This window comes from Prunus avium, chromosome 5, assembly GCF_965620075.1.
Source record: "Prunus avium chromosome 5, drPruAviu1.hap1.1, whole genome shotgun sequence".
NCBI classification, from domain to species: domain Eukaryota; kingdom Viridiplantae; phylum Streptophyta; class Magnoliopsida; order Rosales; family Rosaceae; genus Prunus; species Prunus avium.
The window spans coordinates 21,772,662-21,792,833 of record NC_142288.1 but is presented as its reverse complement, the minus strand read 5'-3'; the positions used below and the strand labels follow the sequence as shown (position 1 = coordinate 21,792,833).

The following is a 20,172-nucleotide window of genomic DNA, read 5'->3' as shown; positions in this document are numbered from 1 at the left end:
TACACTTTGTTACTAATATCTCTACTGGTATATTGGAAACAGGTTAAGCTTCTGTATTTTCTTGGCTTGTACGTAAGGGTCACATTAGTGTTCTAAGTTCTTTTCCGTGCCTGTTTGTGCTTCCAAGAGTTGTTGCTCTGTTAATTTGGATCCGGACCAAAAGAAAGAAAAAGGGTGTGAAAACTTTTTTTATTGAATATTGTACCAAAAGAATATAAGCGCATTGATTTTTTCAAAACAAGAAGAGGAGAAAACAAAAAAGAGAAAAGGATCAGCATGAATTCTGCAACACTTTTTTCTTCAAAGAAAAATTATGCAGATTAACCATGCAACTTCAGTCCTAAGATAGAATTGGCATTTGGGATGAACTGTTTTTAAGCTTCAAAAGCAACCTTTTAAACAGCTCTGATGAGTCTCCACATCAAAACCGGGTCTTGAAAATGGCTGAAAATAGAGGGGGAATGGGCCACCAAGACCTCCTAGAACCAGAGCGTTCATACCACAATTTAGGGATGCATTGCTCAAGCATGTCGCTGAAGATGTGGCAAAGTTGGCAAAGCTAGTTTGGGGTTCTCTTCCTGCTCCGTGCTGTGTGTGTGAATTATTGTCTGCCCTACTCTCTACTATCTAATATCTTCCTTCAGAGAAAGTCAGAAACGCATTTCTGAAAATGTAATTGACAAGTGGGGGTGATATCCTCACATGTAACTCGTGGGCGTAATTTTTTAGGGGGAATTAGAAAACAGACCCTACTATTAAAGTTTCCTTTTTTAGATCAACCTTTTAGGTGAAATGAAAAGAGAACTGAAGTTATCAACGTAGAACTTTTAATGGGAAAGCTTGAATGTTTTTTTTTATGGAAAAACTATGCAATATGCTACTTTATTTGGGTTATAAGAGGTTTATTGGTCGAGGAAAATGTATAAGAGAAGAGAACTGAAGTTTTGAACACAGAACTTGCAATGGCCCTGTGTTATTACTCTGTTTAATGTGTAAGAGCTGCAGGTGCAATCGGGTTTCTAGGATTAGTTATGTGTGTGAAGAAGGGCTGCTCGATTTCCCCATTAGTCTTTGTGATGTTTCTGTCAAACAAAGTAGGGCAAATATTTGGTTATGCTCAGATACACTCATATTATTATTCTTCTCCAATATGGAGGTATTTATACAAGTACAAAGATGTGTTAACCCTAAATAAAATAGGAAATATATCTAAATTACAATAGGAAGTAAATCTCTATTACAATAGGACTAAATAATAATTGGTAAGTAACCAAAATTCTAATGAAATAAGGAACCAAAATCCTAACTAAGTAAGGACTCACCAACACTCCCCCTCAAGTTGGGCAAAGATATTTCGCACGCCCAACGTGACAAGCGAGTCACAGAACACCATACTTGAGAAGCACCAATTGTAGAGAAGGTCTTTTCGTCAACCACGAGTGAAACAAGTGACAAACTAAAGCAAAGTTCGCAGTGGAAACACAAGAGCAAACCCTAAAAAATAGGGCACATAGCAGAACACATAAACCCTGTGAGCATGGCAGCAGATAAGGCAGAACACAGAAGCCCTGTGAGCACAGCAGTAGATAAGGCAGAAACCAAACCCTAAAAATAGGGTAAGGCAAGGTAAGGCAAATAAAGGCCAAGCAAAGGCAAGGTGGCAAGGCATGGCAAAGAAAGCCCAGATAGGGCAACAAAACCCTAAAAATAGGGTAAGGCACGACAAAGGTAAAGCCTTACCCTAAAAATAGGGTAAGGCAAGGCATGGCAAGGCAAAGCCAAACCCTAACAAATAGGGTAAGGCAAGGCAAAGAAAGGGAAGAACAAAGGCAAGGTCAACGGGCATAACCACAGCGGAAACACACCAGCAAAGGCATGAGCAACAATACTGACACCAACAAGAGCAACAAGGCAGAGACATAACAAGCATCATCAACAGCAATACAAGACATTGGCACCAGCAACAGCAAAGACAACTTCTCTTCACTCCCCCTCTCCCCCTGAAGAGAAGGGGTCGATGGAGCCATATGATCAATGGTACTTGAGAAACATGCACTGACTAACATTGAGATGTAGCAGAATCAGCCATGGCAGATAGGTGGTTACATCGCAGCGGAATAGATGAGCAGTGGTGTCACTCCCTCTCAAATTCGACGATGTATGATAGTCGAGATTTGGAGAAAGTAACACCCAAATAAAGTTGCAACACTCCCCCTCAAATCCGACGCTGGTAAAGGGTCGAGATTTGGAAGAAGAGAAATTGAAATAATAGTAAACAGACTCAAACATGCCAGTCTCGTGGCAGAAACAAATGCAAGATGGGAAGGTGGTAGGGAGGTGGATGAATTTGTATAGATAGGGTAGGTGATGTTGACAAATGCGAGAGGTGTTGATAAAGGAAGAGAAATATGGTGCAAAACAAGTCAATAAAATAAAGGATAAAAAAAGAGGCAAGACATCCAGCATGTGGGCAAGAGAAGAAAAGACAGAGAGAGCTCAAGAGATAGAGCTAATCACAAAGGGTGTTGGTGGGCAGAGAGAGAACATAGAATATTGAATATAAAAAGTGAAACAAGTGGAAGACAGAGTGCATGTGGGATATGGGCAAGACAAGAAGCCGGGACAACTTTGAATGAATTGGTTTTAGACTGGTATGGTATGGGATTGCAGATGCCAGACGGGCCTGGAAACTTAATTGGAAGCTTGACTTGGGATGTGATACCAAGTCTGTAACACAGAGGCAGAAATCACGGCAGATATGGCTCGGCGAGCGTTGACGAGGCTCGCGGAGGAAAGCAACAGCTCGGTGAGTGGTGACGAGGCTCACGGAGGAAAGCAATGGCTCGGTGAGCGGTGACGAGGCTCACGGAGGAAAGCAACGGCTCGGTGAGCGGTGACGATGCTCACGGGGTAAAGAGACTTGTTATGAAGTTTCAAAGATAGAGAAGTCGAGACATCAAGAAAGACCATAAGATGAAGACCCATGATGAGTTAGGAATGAGGAGTGCCAACGACTCTCAATTTGGCAGAGGTTATCACAGGGGAACACAACGGAGCACAGCAAATACACAAATACGGTAGATGCACGAAGATAGGAATGACACGAACACAGCGACACAACACACAAACCCAGGAGGGCACATAGGGCACTGGTAGGAAAAAAAATATGAGGCTAGAACACGGGTGAGCACAACACACGGGTTACCAGAAAACCTGGCTCTGATACCATGTCAAACAAAGTAGGGCAAATATTTGGTTATGCTCAGATACGCTCATATTATTATTCTTCTCCAATATGGAGGTATTTATACAAGTACAAAGATGTGTTAACCCTAAATAAAATAGGAAATATATCTAAATTACAATAGGAAGTAAATCTCTATTACAATAGGACTAAATAATAATTGGTAAGTAACCAAAATTCTAATGAAATAAGGAACCAAAATCCTAACTAAGTAAGGACTCGCCAACAGTTTCTAGAGACAAGATGATCTACTTTTATTAGTTTTGTGCAAGATAAAGAAAAAAACAAGGAAAGATAGCTAAAAATGCAAGAACATGTTCCTGCTCTCAATTTTCCTGTTGTTTAAAAGTATTCTTTATAGAGAGTGGGAAACACAAGTGCAATTTTAATTGATATTTGGGGTGTAATCCTCACATGTTACATGTGGGCATAATTTTGCTGTATTTTTTTATTCATTCAGTCCACATCTATTTTATCTGCAGAATAGTGTCAATGGCTCTAAAGAAAAGATTGTTGCATTGCACATCAGTCAGAAGTTGGTGGATAGTTTATGTTATGACAGTATATATAGTCTTCAAGGGTCACCATTTTCATGTCAAGAAATATCAAAGAGGTTAGCAGCTAGCTGTGGTGTTGCAGTGGCAGTGGTAAGGTAGTTGATTGAGAGGTTTTGTAGAGTGCTTTTCGAGGGGTGGCCATGGCACTCATTTCACAGACATCATACTGCATTGCCTTCTCTTCCTTATTATCTTATACTGCCCGCAAGACACATGCTATGCATGTAGACAATGCAGAAGTAGGACAGAGGCGACGATGTTGTGCGATAGTTGCTGCAAGCCCTCCCACAGAAGCGGTTGTTATTGCTGCAGAGCCACTGACGAAAGAGGATCTTATTGGGTATCTTGCCTCTGGATGCAAGCCTAAAGAAAATTGGAGGTACTTATATGCATCATCATTTTACATGGAACAGAGTTAGTTGAATAGCTTGTCCTAACTTATTTGATGTGTAAGGAATAAAAGCCGCCAAAAATTATCTTGAGAAAATGATTATTCCGAAAAACCATTTTTCATACTTAGTCCACCTTCGCTAAAAAAATTATGGGTCACCTCCGCTAAAAAATTTATGGGTCTGCCAACCAATGGTGGCAAGCATAAGAATTCTCTCTCTCTCTCTCTCTCTCTCTCTCTCTCTCACCCAAAGCACGCATCTCCTCCCTATGTTTCTCTAAACAAGGATTTTCTTATCAGGCTTTTGGTTTTTGTCTCAAATGGTGAGGAAGGCTATTTCAATCGATTCTCATACTTGCAAATTGCAATACACTAGTTAATGAGTTTTGTCAAATTGGGTCGGTAATTATTTAGAATGGGTTATGGATAATTTGGTTTGATGGGGATTAGGTGTCTTGAGAGCTAGCTGGGTGGGTGGGTGCTATTCGGCTTCTGGTAGATGGTGGTTGCTAGGTGGCTGGTGGTGTTTGGGTGGTGGCTTGTTTGGTGCAGCCTGGGAAGGAAGTGATGAAGTTTTTCATGTTTTTTTAATATTCTAAAATAATTTTTTAAAATTGTTAACATCCATGTTGGATTTACACTTAAGATGAGTTACATAAGTCCTTATAAGTTATTTTACAAAAAGATAAACTTGTCTTTAAAATTTTAAAGATATGATGGGTGGGAAAATAGGACAAGATGATGGAAATAGCAGCACTCAATTAATTATTTGATTAAAAAAATAATAATTTATGAATAAAGGGCACACTCTTAAAGTTTTGCCCTGGGCCTTCAATCACCCAGGGCCGGCCCTGTCATGCTTCATCCTCAGAATTGGCACTGAGCAGGAGAGGTTTGGCTTTGATCTAAGCCTTTACGTCCTATGAAATATGAACACATTGCCGAGTTGCTTAATGGGATTGCTGATAGATTTGATTGGGATAAAATCATGGAAGGCAACAACATTATTGCACTCAAACAGGTCAAATGGCTAAATATATGACCCCATATATTCAAACCAATTATCAAGAAACACTTGCCATTTGTTTTTGGTGATCTTTAAAAAAATATGTGACATTGTCGGCCAGGGTAAGCAGAGCATAACACTGGAGCCTGGAGGTCAATTCGAGCATAGCGGTGCACCTCTTGAAACTCTGCATCAAGTTTGTGCTGAAGTCAGTTCACATCTTTGTCAGGTCAGTGAAAATAATTTTTCATTTGAATTCACTTGCAACTATGCAAGTGAGGTTAGTTTTCTTTAAATAAAGTCTATTTCACAATGGGATTTCTGTTTTTATCGTTGGAGTTAACTTGTTCATATGTTCCTTTTTTACTAGGTTAAAGCAGTTCTAAAGGAAATGGGAACCGGATTGCTTGATATTGGTTGTCAGCCTTAATGGGAAGTTAAAGATATACCTATGATGCCCAAGGTATTGTTTAACATATGGAAATGCATTTTAGTTAGATAAGGAATTTAGATGGTACATGCTGAAACATCAAAGCACATCACCTTCTACTCTAGCTCTTATGGTTTCATGCTCTAACTTCAAATGTTCTTTTTCAAATTTCATGCTGCTGTCTTGTATGATTTCCAATTTGGTCACTTTACATATTTGTTTTTAGGACTTTGATTACTGACATTCTGATCAAGTATTTTGTCTCAGGAACGATACGAAATTATTAGAAATTACATGCCCAAAGTTGGCTCGCTCAGACTCGATTTGATGTTCAGGACTTGCACTGCACAGGTGAGATGCTTTTTACTAATCTAAGCAAGTTCTTGCTAGGGTAGCTGTGGGAGCAAATTTCCTCCCACGGGAATATTCGCCTAAAGATTCCTTCGTCTTCTTCACACCTCTCTCTCCCTGCAAAACAGATCGGAGTAAAAGGACCACACCCGGGGGGTGTTGGCCAAAGGCCCTCCGATGCCTAAGTTAGGTTGGGTATTTCAAGGAAAACCGGGTGACCGGAGCCGTGTGTGGTGGCCGGAGCCTTGTGTGAGAGAGAGAAAGAATATGGTGGCTAGGGTTTGTGAAGGATAATTTCTGCAGAGTTTCAGTAGGAATTCAGACGTACCTTGACCCTTGTGCGTAGCCAAGTATTTATAGGAGCCTTGGAGGCTAGGGTTTCAGAGGAATAATTCCGTAGATGGAAAGGAATTATTCCTCCCCGATTAGGTGAGATTTGATTAATTAGGGATTTGATTTATTGGATTTAAATCAAATCCCTAATTGGGGTAGGAATCAAATCAGTCCCAATTTTAATTAGGTAACTCCCAATTTAATTGGGTAACCCCCAATTAAATTGAGTATCTGATCGGTGCATATTTATATATCATTTTGTACCCTTCTAACTTATGATTTGATTATGTTATTGAGTTAAACTTGTGCTTTTAATCCTTTTTCTGTTTATCATTCAGTTCATTGGGCCTTAGGTAGCAATTGTGGCTTTGGATAAGAAAAGATGCAAAATGGTGCAAAAACGAGCAGACTGAGTTAGCAATTTGTTTCGGCCTTAACTTCCTCCTCCCAACTTGTATTGGCCCAATTAATATGTGATTGGAAAGAAGAGATTCTGAACTGCAAGATGGACTACTCAAATGTATCAATTGATGAAGCCAAGCCCAATCCGTGGGCCCATCGAAATGCACACCATACATTCCAGTCTATGTTCGGCAGTCAACTTGCAAGGCCCAAAACATATACTTATACTACTCAGATGGGAATGCATTCTTCATAAAAGTTGTTCCAATGGGTGTCTATTATGACATATCCAAATTGGAGCCCCATTGGATACATATTGAAATCTCAGGCCTTCATACACCAAGCCTGGTTCAAAAGAATCTTTTATTTCCAGCAACCAAAAGAAATCCCACATGGGTTGGCAGCAAAAGGCAGCCACAATTGAACACCTTTGGCAACCCATGTGAAGAAAGCTTGAGGTGCAGCAAAAGAAGTATGAGATGGAATTGATTCCAACCACACTAACATAGACAAGATGAAGTGGGAGTTATGGGTTGTATTAAAAAAGGAATGGTGGTGTTGGATTTCATCATGATGTTCCTCCCTCTTAGCCCTATAAATAGAGAAGTCTTCAAGCTACAAAATTCACTTCAGCCATCCTCCACACTTCCATCATTCCATCAACACATCTTGAAATCATCCTCATACACTCCCATCAACCCCATACACTCTAGCAAGCAACCCAATACTCTAAACTGCCCCAAATCACCAAAACAGCTCCAGAAAACCTCCCTTCCATTTCCCTACGAATTTCCTCTTTCTCAACCATCACCACTCACCCAAACTCATCCCAAATCACCTACTAGCTGTCATACATCATTCTAGACGTGGGGAAGCTCTTGGAGAAGCATTAGACGTGGCGAAGCACTTGAAGAAGTCTTGGACACCACAAGAACTTCAGAAAATGGGTTTTTTCTATTCTTATTGCATTCCTTATGTTTTCTCATTTCTATATGAGTTTATTTTTCATTATGAGCAGCTAATTTCATAACTAGGGCTTCGATGTAACCTAACATGAATATTCTGGGTTTATAAGTTTGGAGTTTCAAGTTTGATTAAAAAACAACCTGCCAAGCCCAATTTTGGGTTTAAGCCCAATTTGGGTTCCTTCGAGGCCCAAGTCATTCTCGCGGTTTGATAGTTTCTGGGCCTCCAATGTTTGGGTCGAGTGTATAGTCTTGGCCTGATTTATTTGTTGGTCGGCTGAGTGTGTCAAATTTAGGCCCAAACAGGGGTCAATAATCAGATCTTCGTAAGCATGAAACACCTGATAATTTCTCCATTTCTAAATGTACCAACAAGTAAAGATAAAAAGCAGATTCCAAGGAATATCATCAGACCAAACAATCTTTGACATTAGATTTATCTTAAGCCAAGGCTGAAAATCCAGGTTGAAAAGGCAAGTACTTTGGCTATGAGTAAGAATAGCATTGCACACATTTCTAGCCTTAGAACAGTCATGAAGAATATGAATGACATATTCAAGCGGCAATGAACATTTAATCGCCTTTAAATCTGCACGTGGGTTTACCAGAATACTCTCCTTCCTCTCGTGTATAGGGAAGGAACTGAATTTTAGAGGTATACATAGGGAAAGCCGTGTGCAATGAAAAATGCAAGCATTTGTGGGGAGCAAATTCATTGTCCCCAAATTGGGTGTCCACCCACTAGTTTGTTGATACATGTCAGCTAACTTAACACAGTTCAATTTTTCTATATGAAAAGAACCCCAAAACACGCGAGCTTATTCTCCATCCTCGTTGTTTCAAAAGAAAACCCTTTCCAAAGATTGAACCAAGGATTTGATTGGAATTTATGTATCTCATTATATGGAGAAGACGCACATACACATATTTTGGGGTTTTGTTTAATACATTTTATTTTTTAACATGAGGGGACCCGCAATTTCAGGACAGCAGATCCGCTCCCCAGTTGTGAGGGTTTTTTTTTATAACTGTTTTAAATTTTCTAATCAAGGAAATTCCTTGAGAGAGATTTTCTTTTCTTGTTTATTATCATCCCCGTTTTCGTTCTTTTCCGTAGGTCCAACGATTTGTAGAGTTTTCTATTTAAACTCTGCACCTCTCTTTGTTCACCCCATATTTTAAGTTCATCTCAACTTCTAATACACACCTAGCATCAACCCCACAACCTGCTATCTTGCCTCTCACCACTCTACTTTGAAGCTTAATGATTAATAACTAATTCCAGCTATCATTACTTATTGTAAAACAGAGAGACTCACAGTCTTTACCTTCCTTGAGGAGCCCTGATCAAATTCTTGCACAAAATTTAGAAGTTTGCTTGGGGAAATCAACAGGTGGTCTTCCTGATGGCGACTTCTCATATTACATACCTCAATTGACGATCCACAAGCCACTATTTGCATACCGTATTTAGGGTTTGTAAGGAGAAGATGAGAGTGTAATAGGTTTCTTGAATTGAAAGAGATGAGTAATGTGGCAATAGGGTGTAGATGAGTTTGTGTTTTTCTAAAACTTAATATGAAGAGTGGTGGGGTGTGTGTAGGGTTTAGGATTATGTATTAAGTTGGATGACATTTTTTGTCTTTTTACATAATAATAAAACTTAAGAGATTAATTATTTAAGTATTAGGGTGAACAAAGAAAAGTGTGGGGTTTAAATAGAAAACCTCTTATTTCGTCATTTAAAACTTAAATCCATAAAAACAAAAACAAAAAGACCTGCACCATCCCTCTGCATTCTCCCTCTGCCAATGCCTCCCCCTCCCCCTTTCACAGACCCATTTTTTGCTTCATGCCTTCTCTTTCTCTCTCTCTCCCTCTCCCTGCGTTCTCTCTCTCTCTCTCTCTCTCTCTCTCTCTCTCTCTCTCTCTCAGTTTTTTTAAGGAGAATGCTTGCAATCTTCTCTCTAACCTTCTCTTTTGGACTTAATGATTTAAGTATTAGGGTGAACAAAGAAAAGTGTGGGGTTTAAATAGAAAACCTCTTATTTCGTCATTTAAAACTTGAATCCATAAAAAAAATAAAAACAAAAAGACTTGCACCATCCCTCTGCGTTCTCCCTCTGCTAGTGCTTCCCCCTCCCCCCTTCACAGATCCATTTTTTGCTTCCTACCTTCTCTCTCTCTCTCTCTCTCTCTCTCTCTCTCTCTCTCTCTCTCTCTCTCTCTCTCTCTCTCTATTTTTTTTAAGGAGAATGCTTGCAATCTTCTCTCTAACATTCTCTTTTGGACTTTCTCCATTTTCCTAATAACATGTGTTACTTTACTTACACTTAAAACAATGTCATTAATGCATCATAAAAGCTATCTTTTATTTTCCCAATTTACGTTATTAGATATATTGACTTTTATGTTTCCTTCAATTTATCTTTTTTTTTTTTACTTCTTATCAGCTTGTTAAAAATTAAATAAGAAAAAAAAAACGTCGGTTTTTAAAATAGCATAAAACTCAAACGTATAATCAATTCAATTGTCGTAGGATTAGTCTTTTAACATAAATTTTAAATTTTAAATTTTAAAATGAATAAATAAATTTAAATTTAAAAAAAAAAAAAAAAAAGCAGCATGAAACAATCTAAAAATTAGTTTCAAGTGGCGGAAATGGATGAGATGGTAAAAACAATTCTTGTTATACCTACATCATTCTAGCCAATTCAACATCAACATACAACCAAGACAAGGCATGTTCATACAAATTTGTTTCCACGTGAATTTGAATTTTTCACCACATGTGGTTCTTCATCAATATATGATATGCCACTTTTAAATTAATTTTTTAACAAGGTAGTAAAAAAATTATAAAAAAAAGGATAAATTGAAAGAAACATGAAAGCTAATACATTTAGTAAGGTAAATTTGGAAAACAAAAGGTAACTTTTCTGATGTATTAATGACATTGTTTTAAGTGTAAGTAAAGTGATACATGTAGAAAGGGATGAGGTCCAAAAGAAAAAGTTGCTAGCATTTCCCTTTTTTTTAATTGTACAAAGCTAAAAGGCTTTGGCCTTCCTTTGGCCAAAGACTATATGTGATCTTTGTCCTCCAATCTTTGTAGGCAACAACAATCTTTTGCTGCCATGTCCCAAAACCGAAAGTTTCCTTGCCTCCCATTAAACCCCAAGAGGCCAAAACAAATATATCCCATATAGTATTTGGCACTGCAGCCAATCTGTGGGGCCATAAATCAAGCTATGGTGGAAGACTGACCAAATGAGGGGCAATGTTTGGTTGGATCAACCTGTAAAAATGGAGGATGAGGGGTAGAGGGAGAAAGGAGGATGAGGAGGGAGAGAGGCAAAGAGTGGGTATGCAAGGGGGGGAGGCGCTGGCAGACAGAGAACAGTTATGGTGCAGGTCTCATTGTTTTTTGTTTTTTTTTTAAATTAAGTTTTAAAATATTTAAAATATATTTTATTATATTTTATTATATTTTAATTAAAGCCACGTGGCTATATACCATTAGATATGCGGTTAGAAAATTAACCAGTTCTAGATATCATTAAGGTAATTCAAGTACAGGTTGGGCTATAGGTTTGGCATGATATGAGCTAGGAAGGTGCGTTACATGTGTTCTTTGAATGCAGATAATAAGAACACCAAACACAAGCCAAACATATAATAATAATTATCCAAATAAAAGTCACAAGTGCTTAGGCGACTATTTAATAATTATCTAACAAACGTTACAACATAAGGTTATCTATCCAAAATTTAAACAACCGGACAAGTGCAAACAATAATATCGTCAACAGCATAATATATAATTCATACTTTAAGCGCATCCATCCAACTTATTCCTCAGCCATTTCATGAAGAAGCCAATCAACCTTAAAGTACAGCCCTTGCACGTTAGAAAACATCACTCTCTTCTCAGGCTTATATGCAAATAGCCCTTTTGCAAACCACCACAAACAACTACCTAACCGCCCCCCGGGTAAAGATTCAACAGCCTGCATCACTTCATGAAGTGAAGGTGCAGTACCACTCTCAACAGCGTCAACAAGGCCACCTCTCTGCTCTGACAGTGTCACAACACCTCTCCGCTGCGATAATTCCTCGGCACGTCCCACTTTCCACCCTCTTACAACTCCTATGTCATTCTCATCTTTCTTAGCTCGTATGACAAGTTGTTGACCTCTCCTCTCCCCCATCCCAAATGAACTCGTAGGTTGGGTGGTTTCGATTGGGACGACATACCTTAAAGTAGCAAGTACACATGAATAATAGGGTTTTGTAACTATGATATAGAATTCATCCATATATCAGAAAGATAGAAATAAAAGATTGAGTAACATATGACTAATCACATTAAGAAAAAAGTTCATTTGAACTATCAAAAACACCAATAGGCACCAATATTTGACCGCAACAGAAATATGCAAAAGCACGAAAATGTAACGTAATGAATTTACCTGTAGAACTTTGCAAAAGCATATTGCAACTCAACTTCACCAACCTTAGCTACCTTACCCCCATTTCGATAGAAATGGAATGTTGGCTGCAGCAAAAATCCACACAACAGCAAAGTAAATTTCTATTTTCAGATGTAAGCCCGGCTGAATTATATTTATTCAGCTTAATCAAACTGCTCAGCCCCTTTCCTGCCAGCTAAGTACTGTACGTTTAGCTATATATTCTAAAGGGTTAATCGTTTTATTAGTCCCTGAACTTAGACCCGATTTGCATTTGAGTCCCTCAATTTCAAAAATCGTTCTCGTGGTCCTTCAACTTCAGTTTCGTTAGGACAAATGGTCCTGCTGTCAATTTTGTTAACTTTTCTGTTAAATGCAGGGGCAAAATGGTATTTTTGTATTAAATTAATTAAAATATGAATAAAAAATTAAAATTAAACTCTCTCTCTCTCTCTCTCTCTCACATTCACACATCTTAGCAAAGTCAAAAGAGGTTTTTCTTTTTCTCCAAACCTTGGTTTTAATATAAAAATACCATTTGCCCCTGCATTTAACAGAAAAAGTTGACAAAATTGATGGCAGGACCATTTGTCCTAACGAAAGTGAAGTTAAAGAACCACAGGAACGATTTTGCAAATTGAGGGACTCAAATGCAAATCGGGTCTAAGTTCAGAGACTAGTAAAACGATTAACCCTATTCTAAACTATCAATTAGATAAGAAATACAACAATTTTTTTATTGTATTCTAAAAGCAAAGGTTAAATAGATGAGCAATTAGATCAATCAGCAAAAGAAATGGCATTTACATTTTTTTTATTTAAAAAAGGATAGAATCATTTACCTGAAAATCAGGAAGGAAAGACATCAGTATTTCCTGTGTGTCGAACTATAGATAGGCAAACAATGTCAGGATACTAATTTAGAGGCATAACAAGATATAATATTATAACTCTTATATAAACAGCTGCACGACGAATAATAATTACAGTGCGGAAAAAAATAACACACTAGCAAGCAGTTAACACAGATACTGAAAATAAATTTGTTTTATCAGGTACACCATTTATGTTTTACCCGGAACACATATAGGCCTATAAAACAAACGAAGACTGTTGAATGCAAATGGAAACATTGGGCCCCAGAGGATTTATTTTTAACACAATTTTAAAGTATTAAGAAGAATTGATAAAGATAGAAGAAGAAAAAAAATTATGCAATGGTCAGCAGTGTATTTAATGGGTCAAGGAATGGATGGTCGTACTAAGCATTGTGATGTCATCACAACCGTCCTAGGAAACCCCAGGAAGAAAACTTAATCTCTACTTAGTATCATGGACTGTTAAATTATATTCACCAACAAATTTTCTCTTAGTATTAGAAAAGTAATGACAGTTTGTTTCCCTAGAATCCGTACCAAAAGGGCATATATGCATTCAGTAAAGATGCAATGTTTAAGCGTAAAAGGATCTGATGCAGGATATGAAATAACTAAAAAGCCAAGATCAATTTAAGGATTAACTCAAGCTTAGAAACTTACTAGTCATAAACGCCCAACTTACATAGCAAAGAAATCACAGTAAGAAACAATCATGAAACTATTTAACTTCATCCCCCACAATATGTTCCTCAAAATCTAGAAGTTAAGTGGTTAGAAGCATAGTGTAGATACCTCTAGTTTAGGGTTTGTTCAAAGTCTAATTTAAGTCTTTAGTCCCATATAGATTATGGAGCTTTGAAGGTTGTGGGTTCAAGATTATCTTTCTATATGCTTTAGTTAAAAACAAGTATAGAAACAAGGCAATGGAGAGAAATTGGCTGGAATATTAACATGGAAATACTTACTTGAAAGGCTAATGGAAATCAAAAAGCAAACCTCTTAGTAATAAAAGATGAGGGCAATGATTGATAATTTTCACACCAAACTTGGCTTCGCACCAAAACTAGCCTTCACACCAAAATTTCCATCTCAGGAAAGTAGACCAGAAAACTTCTGATAACTGTTTATTCATCAAAGTTCATTGCCCTTGCTCAAGGCACTTACATATTTTATACCCAATTACAGACTCTAAATTCAGGTACCAAGACTTTATTACTGATACATGTACTAAGACTTTACTACTACGACATGCACAAAGACTTTATTACTTGATATATGTACTAGACTTATGACAAGAACTAAAAGACTCTTAACTTTATTAAAGACTCTTTCAAAGACTTTAAATAAATTGCAGAGAACTCTAGAAAACAACAGAAAATATGAAAAGTCTCTGCTGGAGAACTCTATAAAATGAAGAGCATCTAATCCAGCCACAAAGACATCAGTGGATTATGATTAGTCATCTTCCATCTCTCTCCCTCATAGACTCTATGTGGTTTGACAATGATGTCCTCATCAGGATCCAAAATGTATTTGGAAAGTAGAAGGTAAAAAGTTTAGTAGTTTAGATTCGCAATAGTGGGACAATATTTACTTTTGTTTTGTTGTCGACTCCTTGTCCATAGTGATGTCTTTAGCACATTTCTTGAACCCAAAAAATGACTAAAATTGAAACTTCACATTCAACCAAGCTAGGAAGTTAAAAAAGAAAAAAAGATAAACTACTTTCACTTAAAAAACCATGAATTGAAAAAAAATAATACATAAATTTATTAATCTAAAGATCCATATGCTGTTCTCACCTTAATCTTAAGATGGGATTCAAACATTTCACATTAAGAAAAACAGTTCCAAAATGATTCAAGTTAAGAGAAGGCCAGATTACAATGCCATACCACAGGAATACTGATAACCTTATATAAGGTTACATGTGGGAATTGCTTCCTCAAGTTATGAAGCTTCTCAGATGCCACACTCCACACTGCCCAAGAAGAGTACACCAAAAATAAGTTTCAAAGGCACAAGGAATGATTGATTTATAAAAGTGTATTCATTATAACTTACTAGGTGAGCGATCATGACGAATGAAGTAGAAAACCGCTGGCAAAAGTCCATCTGTCAAAATGAAAACATAGATATATATATAATTACATGTGAAAAAATAACCCTACATTTGGATAGAGGGAAATAACTCGGGATTTAGCTAAAAGTCGGGAATTGAAGAAGAGAAATTGACGTTTCCATTGTTTGGCAATTTAAGCATGAAACTTCTTAAATGACACGCAGAAAAAATTGTGGAAATTGGAGATCGAGATTGAGTTTAATATCCACCAAACGAGGTGTCATTTTGCAATTTACTCTTTTCAATGTAATTTCTGACATTTACAAAACTTGACATACATAAGAATTCTATGCAATTTTCAATAATCTAAAAAAATTACAAGCAAGTTTAGAGATTGCTGCCGAGCTTAGTGAAGCTGGGTTTGCCAATCCCTTTACTGCGTGCAAACCAGGAGCCCGTTGAGTAGGCGAGGCCCTTATAATCCAACACTAATAAGTAATCGGCACAGAAAACGAAACATAAAATACACTAATACACTATATTTTGATAATTTTAATATAATAACAAAGAAAAATGGCTATTACCTTCAACCTCTTTAACTGCCCTTTTATAGTCGTCAACCTGCGAAATGATGACCACTTTTGGGGGACTTGAAAATAAAAGACCTGTAAAAATAGCTGAATCAGTGGCAACAACAAAATCAGAAGCAGAAAGTGGAAGAGAAAGAGGGCATACCTGAATCTGAGCGTCGAACAAAATGAAGGTTTGGCGAGGACAAGGGTAATTTGCAAGCGAAGAGTGAAGGTTCTGTTGTACTCGGGATTGTATTTGGGGTTAGGGTTTGGATTGAATTAGAAAGAAGCTTACGACGATGATGAAGAAGACCCGCACAGGGGTTGCTGCAATTGCCAAACAACTGTCGTATCAAAACCCCTGATTTCCTCGCCATTTTCGTCTCTCTCGATTCCCCCTTTTTCTTCTTCCTTTCTTTTTTCTAGTTCTCAGTGCCCGTTTCGCATTAATTATTTGAGGTGATAAGTTATTTTTTTTAAAATTTGGAAAGCCGGGCCGTTTGGTAAATTATGAGAAAATCACTTATTGTTAAAAATTATTATGAGAGAAAGCTATAAGGGAAAGCATCTAATGAGGTGTTTTTATTTTCTGATTATGCAGGAATAAGTTTCGAAGAGGTGTTGGGTAGACCTCATCATTTGGCCCGTGGGCTCATGGGCTGATTGGGGCCCGCCCGGCCCATCAAAAAAAAGCCCGGTCCGTTATGGGCTTTGAAATGGCCCGACTCGCTTTGGGCTGGACTAGGCTTGGGCTTGGGTGTTTGAAGTCCAGCCCGACCCGATTAAGCCCAAGAAAGCCCGGCCCGTTAGACCCGCATACATATATAATTATGTATAAATAAGAATTTAGGATTATGATTACATCACTTAAATCACATATATAATTTGTTTCATTTCAATTACTTTCTTTACTCATTCCTAGTTTATAATTAAATGATTAGCACATTAATTTGTGTCAATTATTAATACAACAATTTTATATATATATATATATAAATAAGATTAACAACATATCATATCACCAAATATAATCATATCACGAAACATAATTGTACCACCAAATATAATCATGCTTTTCTTGAACACATCACCAAACATTTGCATATTTATTTATACCATCCTTTTAAAAAAATATTTTTTTGATACTTATTATTTTTTAAAACGTATTACGGTCTAATTATGTAATAACCTTAAAAATAATACTTGGTTTTATTATTTTTGTGGAAAATCTTATTGGGTTGTGTGACTTTATTGCGTGTTTTATGAATTTGGTTTGATGTGAGAATATTGGAATTAAGTGACTTTAATCTCAAATTTGGACTAAAATGCCTTTATGATTAAATTTATGATTTTTTTCAATTGAAGTAGGCTCGTTTCGGCCCGGCCTGTTAAGCTTAGCCCGGCCCGGCCCAATAGGATTTCTCAAGCTCGGCCCATGGGTCGAGCTTGGGCTTTGAATTTTCTAAAAAAACCCAGCCCGGCTCAACCAGTGTTTTCTCTCTCCTCTTTAAAGCTCGGCCCGGCCCAGCCTAAGCCCATTAAATTTGGGCCTAGCTAGCCCGGCCCGGCCCATTTACAAGTACTGGCGTTGGGTTTAATGACTATGCAGGAATTATTTTCTCATTATGCAGGAATCAGTACCAACAATACTTTTAACAAAGAGTTTATCAAACGCCAAATTGCTTTCTCTCATAGCAAATCTGACAGAGATTTCTCTCGCTTCGATTCTTTTTTCTTTTTTTCTTCTTTTGGAATAGCCCACAACAACACTACGAGAAAGGAAGGATGCCAATGTGGGACTTTGATCCTCTACTAGGTTTTCTGTATCAGAGTTTTAATCAACACCATTGAAAATGATCCAATGGCTGAAAGCCATGCCAAGTATTTAATAAACTTTATTTTCTTTTTGGTCAAGGAAAGCATTAGTGCAAGGCATTTATTTATGTTGAATTTTTTTAGAGTGATGCTTTTTTCACCCCAGTCCCATTTATTAACCCATCTTATCATCTCGTAAGTTTGAAAAAACATAATCTTATCTTTTCACTTACTATTATTTCTAAAATATCTTTGAAAAAACAAAGTCTTGTTATTGAACGTTCTTCTTACTATCAGTTTTCTTAAATTCGGAAGAATTTCAATTAGACTTAGATTTTGATTGGTTGATTTTGCTACTGTTGTTGGTAGTGGTAGCGTTGTTCTTCAGGGAAGAAGAAGCCCCATAACAATTGAGCCATTATCGACTACATAATTGTTGCATTCCTAAAAGGACACAAATTAATGTGCAAACAACCAATTAAAAATACCCGCAAGTGCACGAATCTAATGAAGTATAGATTATGTAAGTACAGGGTCGATCCCACGAAGAACTTGTCGGCTTCCTATAAGTTCTAATTTGAGTACGTAAAGAACACTTATTTAACACACCACAAATGTACAAATGCAAATTGGAAACTAAAAATGAGTAAAGAAATGTAAAAGAAATTAAACAACACAAGAAACTAAAGAAAAACAGAAACAGCACTTTCTATCACCCTTTTATCACCTATTTATCACCTGTGAACAGTGCCATGAACAGTGAAAATGAATAGTGCGACCGGTCGTGAACAGTGACAACCGGTCGTTTTTGGACAGATTCATGAACCACCAGTCGCCTGAACAGTGACGACCGATCGTTTTTGGGCAGATTCGTTTCTCTGTTCAGTGTTTTGCCTATAACTTTCCAACCGTTTGTCCAAATTTCAAGTTCTTTATACGGTTGGATTCAGCACAGAAAAACGAAGAACACAATACGGACCAAAAGTCCAAAACAGTTACGAAAATAAATATAATTCAATAAAGAAAACACACAACGTTTCAAACACACACACAACACAATTTTGGGGGGGGGGGGGGGGGTTTAGTTTGGTTCAAGTGACCTATTTCTATTGCATGAAAGTAAATGGACTTTGAAATTAAATGAGAATGGCAGAGATGAATTATCAAATTGTGAAATTAAAATGTAACAAACACTAGGGTTTCGAAATCCACCCTAAACAATTCTACCCATGTTCATGGATACTCAAGTGATGAACTCTAAACGTGTTGTTGAAGATGTTCGCAATCAAGACCAGTACGAGTGGCTCAAGACACATTGATTCTCTCTAATGTACGTAAAGTGCAGTACGAGTGCTACAATACTTGTGCCTTCCCTATAATCGAATCTAAGTGTGCTTAGTACTTTGATTCAATTACAAGAAAAACCCATTAAGTTCAAAGAGAATATGAACATCACAAGAATCCTAATAGCATGGTGTTTACATTAGGTATTCAAGAAACCAATTCACATGGATGATTCTTACTTCATCCATTTATTGCTTAGGATAACATGAGGATACACATAATCCCAACAATCTCAAGAAGCATGCTTTCAAAGATGGCCAACCAAGGAAAAACACACATCAAGGATAGATTAATTTGGTGAATTGGAATTCATCAACAATATCTAGAAATTCATACACTCAAGCATCAAAACAATAAGGTTTTCATGTTTAGGGCTTCAACCTAAGCCCTAGCTAAATAAGAAGTTACATTGAAACTAAGAAATTACAAGAAACAAATAAAATGAAAGAAACTAAGAACAATGAGGAGAAAGAGAATGCATCTTCAACCCCTTGGATCCTTGCCTCAAGGCTCCCCAAGGTTCTCTCTAATTATTATGCCATTCTTCCCTCCCCTTAGTTGCTCCTTGCTCTCCTCCTTCTTGCTCTCTAGCTTTCAAAATCTCTGCAAAGTTTGGAATGATAGAATGCCTAGGTTACCCACGTTCAAAAGCCTCTCATACTTCAGATTGCACTCACCTTTCCCTTGCCCATCAATTTACAGCTCACACTTTGAATATAAAAGTCATTCTTTCCTCCAAAGCCTTCACCCATTGTCCCCTTGCCATGATGAAGCTTTGTCCTTGAAAATATGCTCTTTGCCTCAGAAAATATCTCTTTCACTAAGGTAAATTCTTGTTACCAAGTGTTATGGTAACAAGAAGAATCAAGTGACACATTGGAGGTAAAAGCTGGACTACTTCGGATTTCCAGAGCTGTGGTAACATGCTGGATTGGTTGGATAGGCAATACTTGTCCAATGGAGCTCAAATTTGGATATGTTGTAGTTAACATCCATTGGAACAAGTTTCATGAAGATCTTCACCTCATCCGAGCACCAGAGCATGTTGATCCCAGGCCAAGAAGTTGACCTACGAAAATGAACAAAAACAGAATTTATAACCAATAATGCACTTTTAGCTCATTTTCATTCTAACCAAGGTAAAATCTAAGAAAACACAAAAAGGAAGTAAAAAGCTATAAAATGTCAAGAACTAACTCAAAATAATAGGTGAATAACATGAAAAATCATGTGTAAAAATGAACCGAACAATAGGCCGAGTACTCAAAACGAGGAGATGTTGAGGCAGCCACCCGCTTTGCACTGATGCAACCAATTCAACATTGCCAAATCTCGCCAGTATGGATCGAT

General features: G+C 37.3%; 1 protein-coding gene and 1 pseudogene across 3 annotated transcripts; one reads left to right on the top strand and one right to left on the bottom strand.

The window, feature by feature from the left end:
* The first annotated feature begins 3,820 nt into the window (after nucleotides 1-3,820).
* On the top strand, nucleotides 3,821-6,544 carry LOC148294507 (glutamate--cysteine ligase, chloroplastic-like; annotated as a pseudogene). Its single transcript, XR_015835674.1, has 5 exons — nucleotides 3,821-4,180; nucleotides 5,064-5,213; nucleotides 5,320-5,427; nucleotides 5,569-5,661; nucleotides 5,896-6,544. The product of XR_015835674.1 is annotated as a glutamate--cysteine ligase, chloroplastic-like (transcript).
* A 4,800-nt stretch (nucleotides 6,545-11,344) lies between these two features.
* Nucleotides 11,345-16,095, bottom strand: LOC110760919 (uncharacterized). 2 transcript variants are annotated; one of them, XM_021963269.2, is made up of 7 exons: nucleotides 15,827-16,095; nucleotides 15,676-15,756; nucleotides 15,094-15,144; nucleotides 14,925-15,010; nucleotides 12,994-13,038; nucleotides 12,152-12,237; nucleotides 11,345-11,936 (listed from the first exon to the last, which is right to left on the bottom strand). In XM_021963269.2, the coding sequence occupies exons 1-7, from the start codon at nucleotides 16,038-16,040 to the stop codon at nucleotides 11,531-11,533; spliced, it is 969 nt and encodes a 322-aa protein (XP_021818961.2). In that variant the 5' UTR covers nucleotides 16,041-16,095; the 3' UTR covers nucleotides 11,345-11,530. The 2 variants fall into 2 exon arrangements, with proteins under 2 accessions (XP_021818961.2, XP_021818962.2); XM_021963270.2 differs by lacking the exon at nucleotides 12,994-13,038.
* Between the last annotated feature and the right edge of the window lie 4,077 nt (nucleotides 16,096-20,172).

Coding starts and splice junctions, on each gene's coding strand:
- LOC110760919 (XM_021963269.2), bottom strand. CDS start 16,040: ATGGCGAGGAAATCAGGGGTTTTGATACGACAGTTGTTTGGCAATTGC. Junction 15,757..15,826: donor TGTTCGACGCTCAGATTCAG/GTATGCCCTCTT, acceptor CTATTTTTACAG/GTCTTTTATTTTCAAGTCCC. Junction 12,238..12,993: donor CTTTCCTTCCTGATTTTCAG/GTAAATGATTCT, acceptor TTTTTGCTGCAG/CCAACATTCCATTTCTATCG.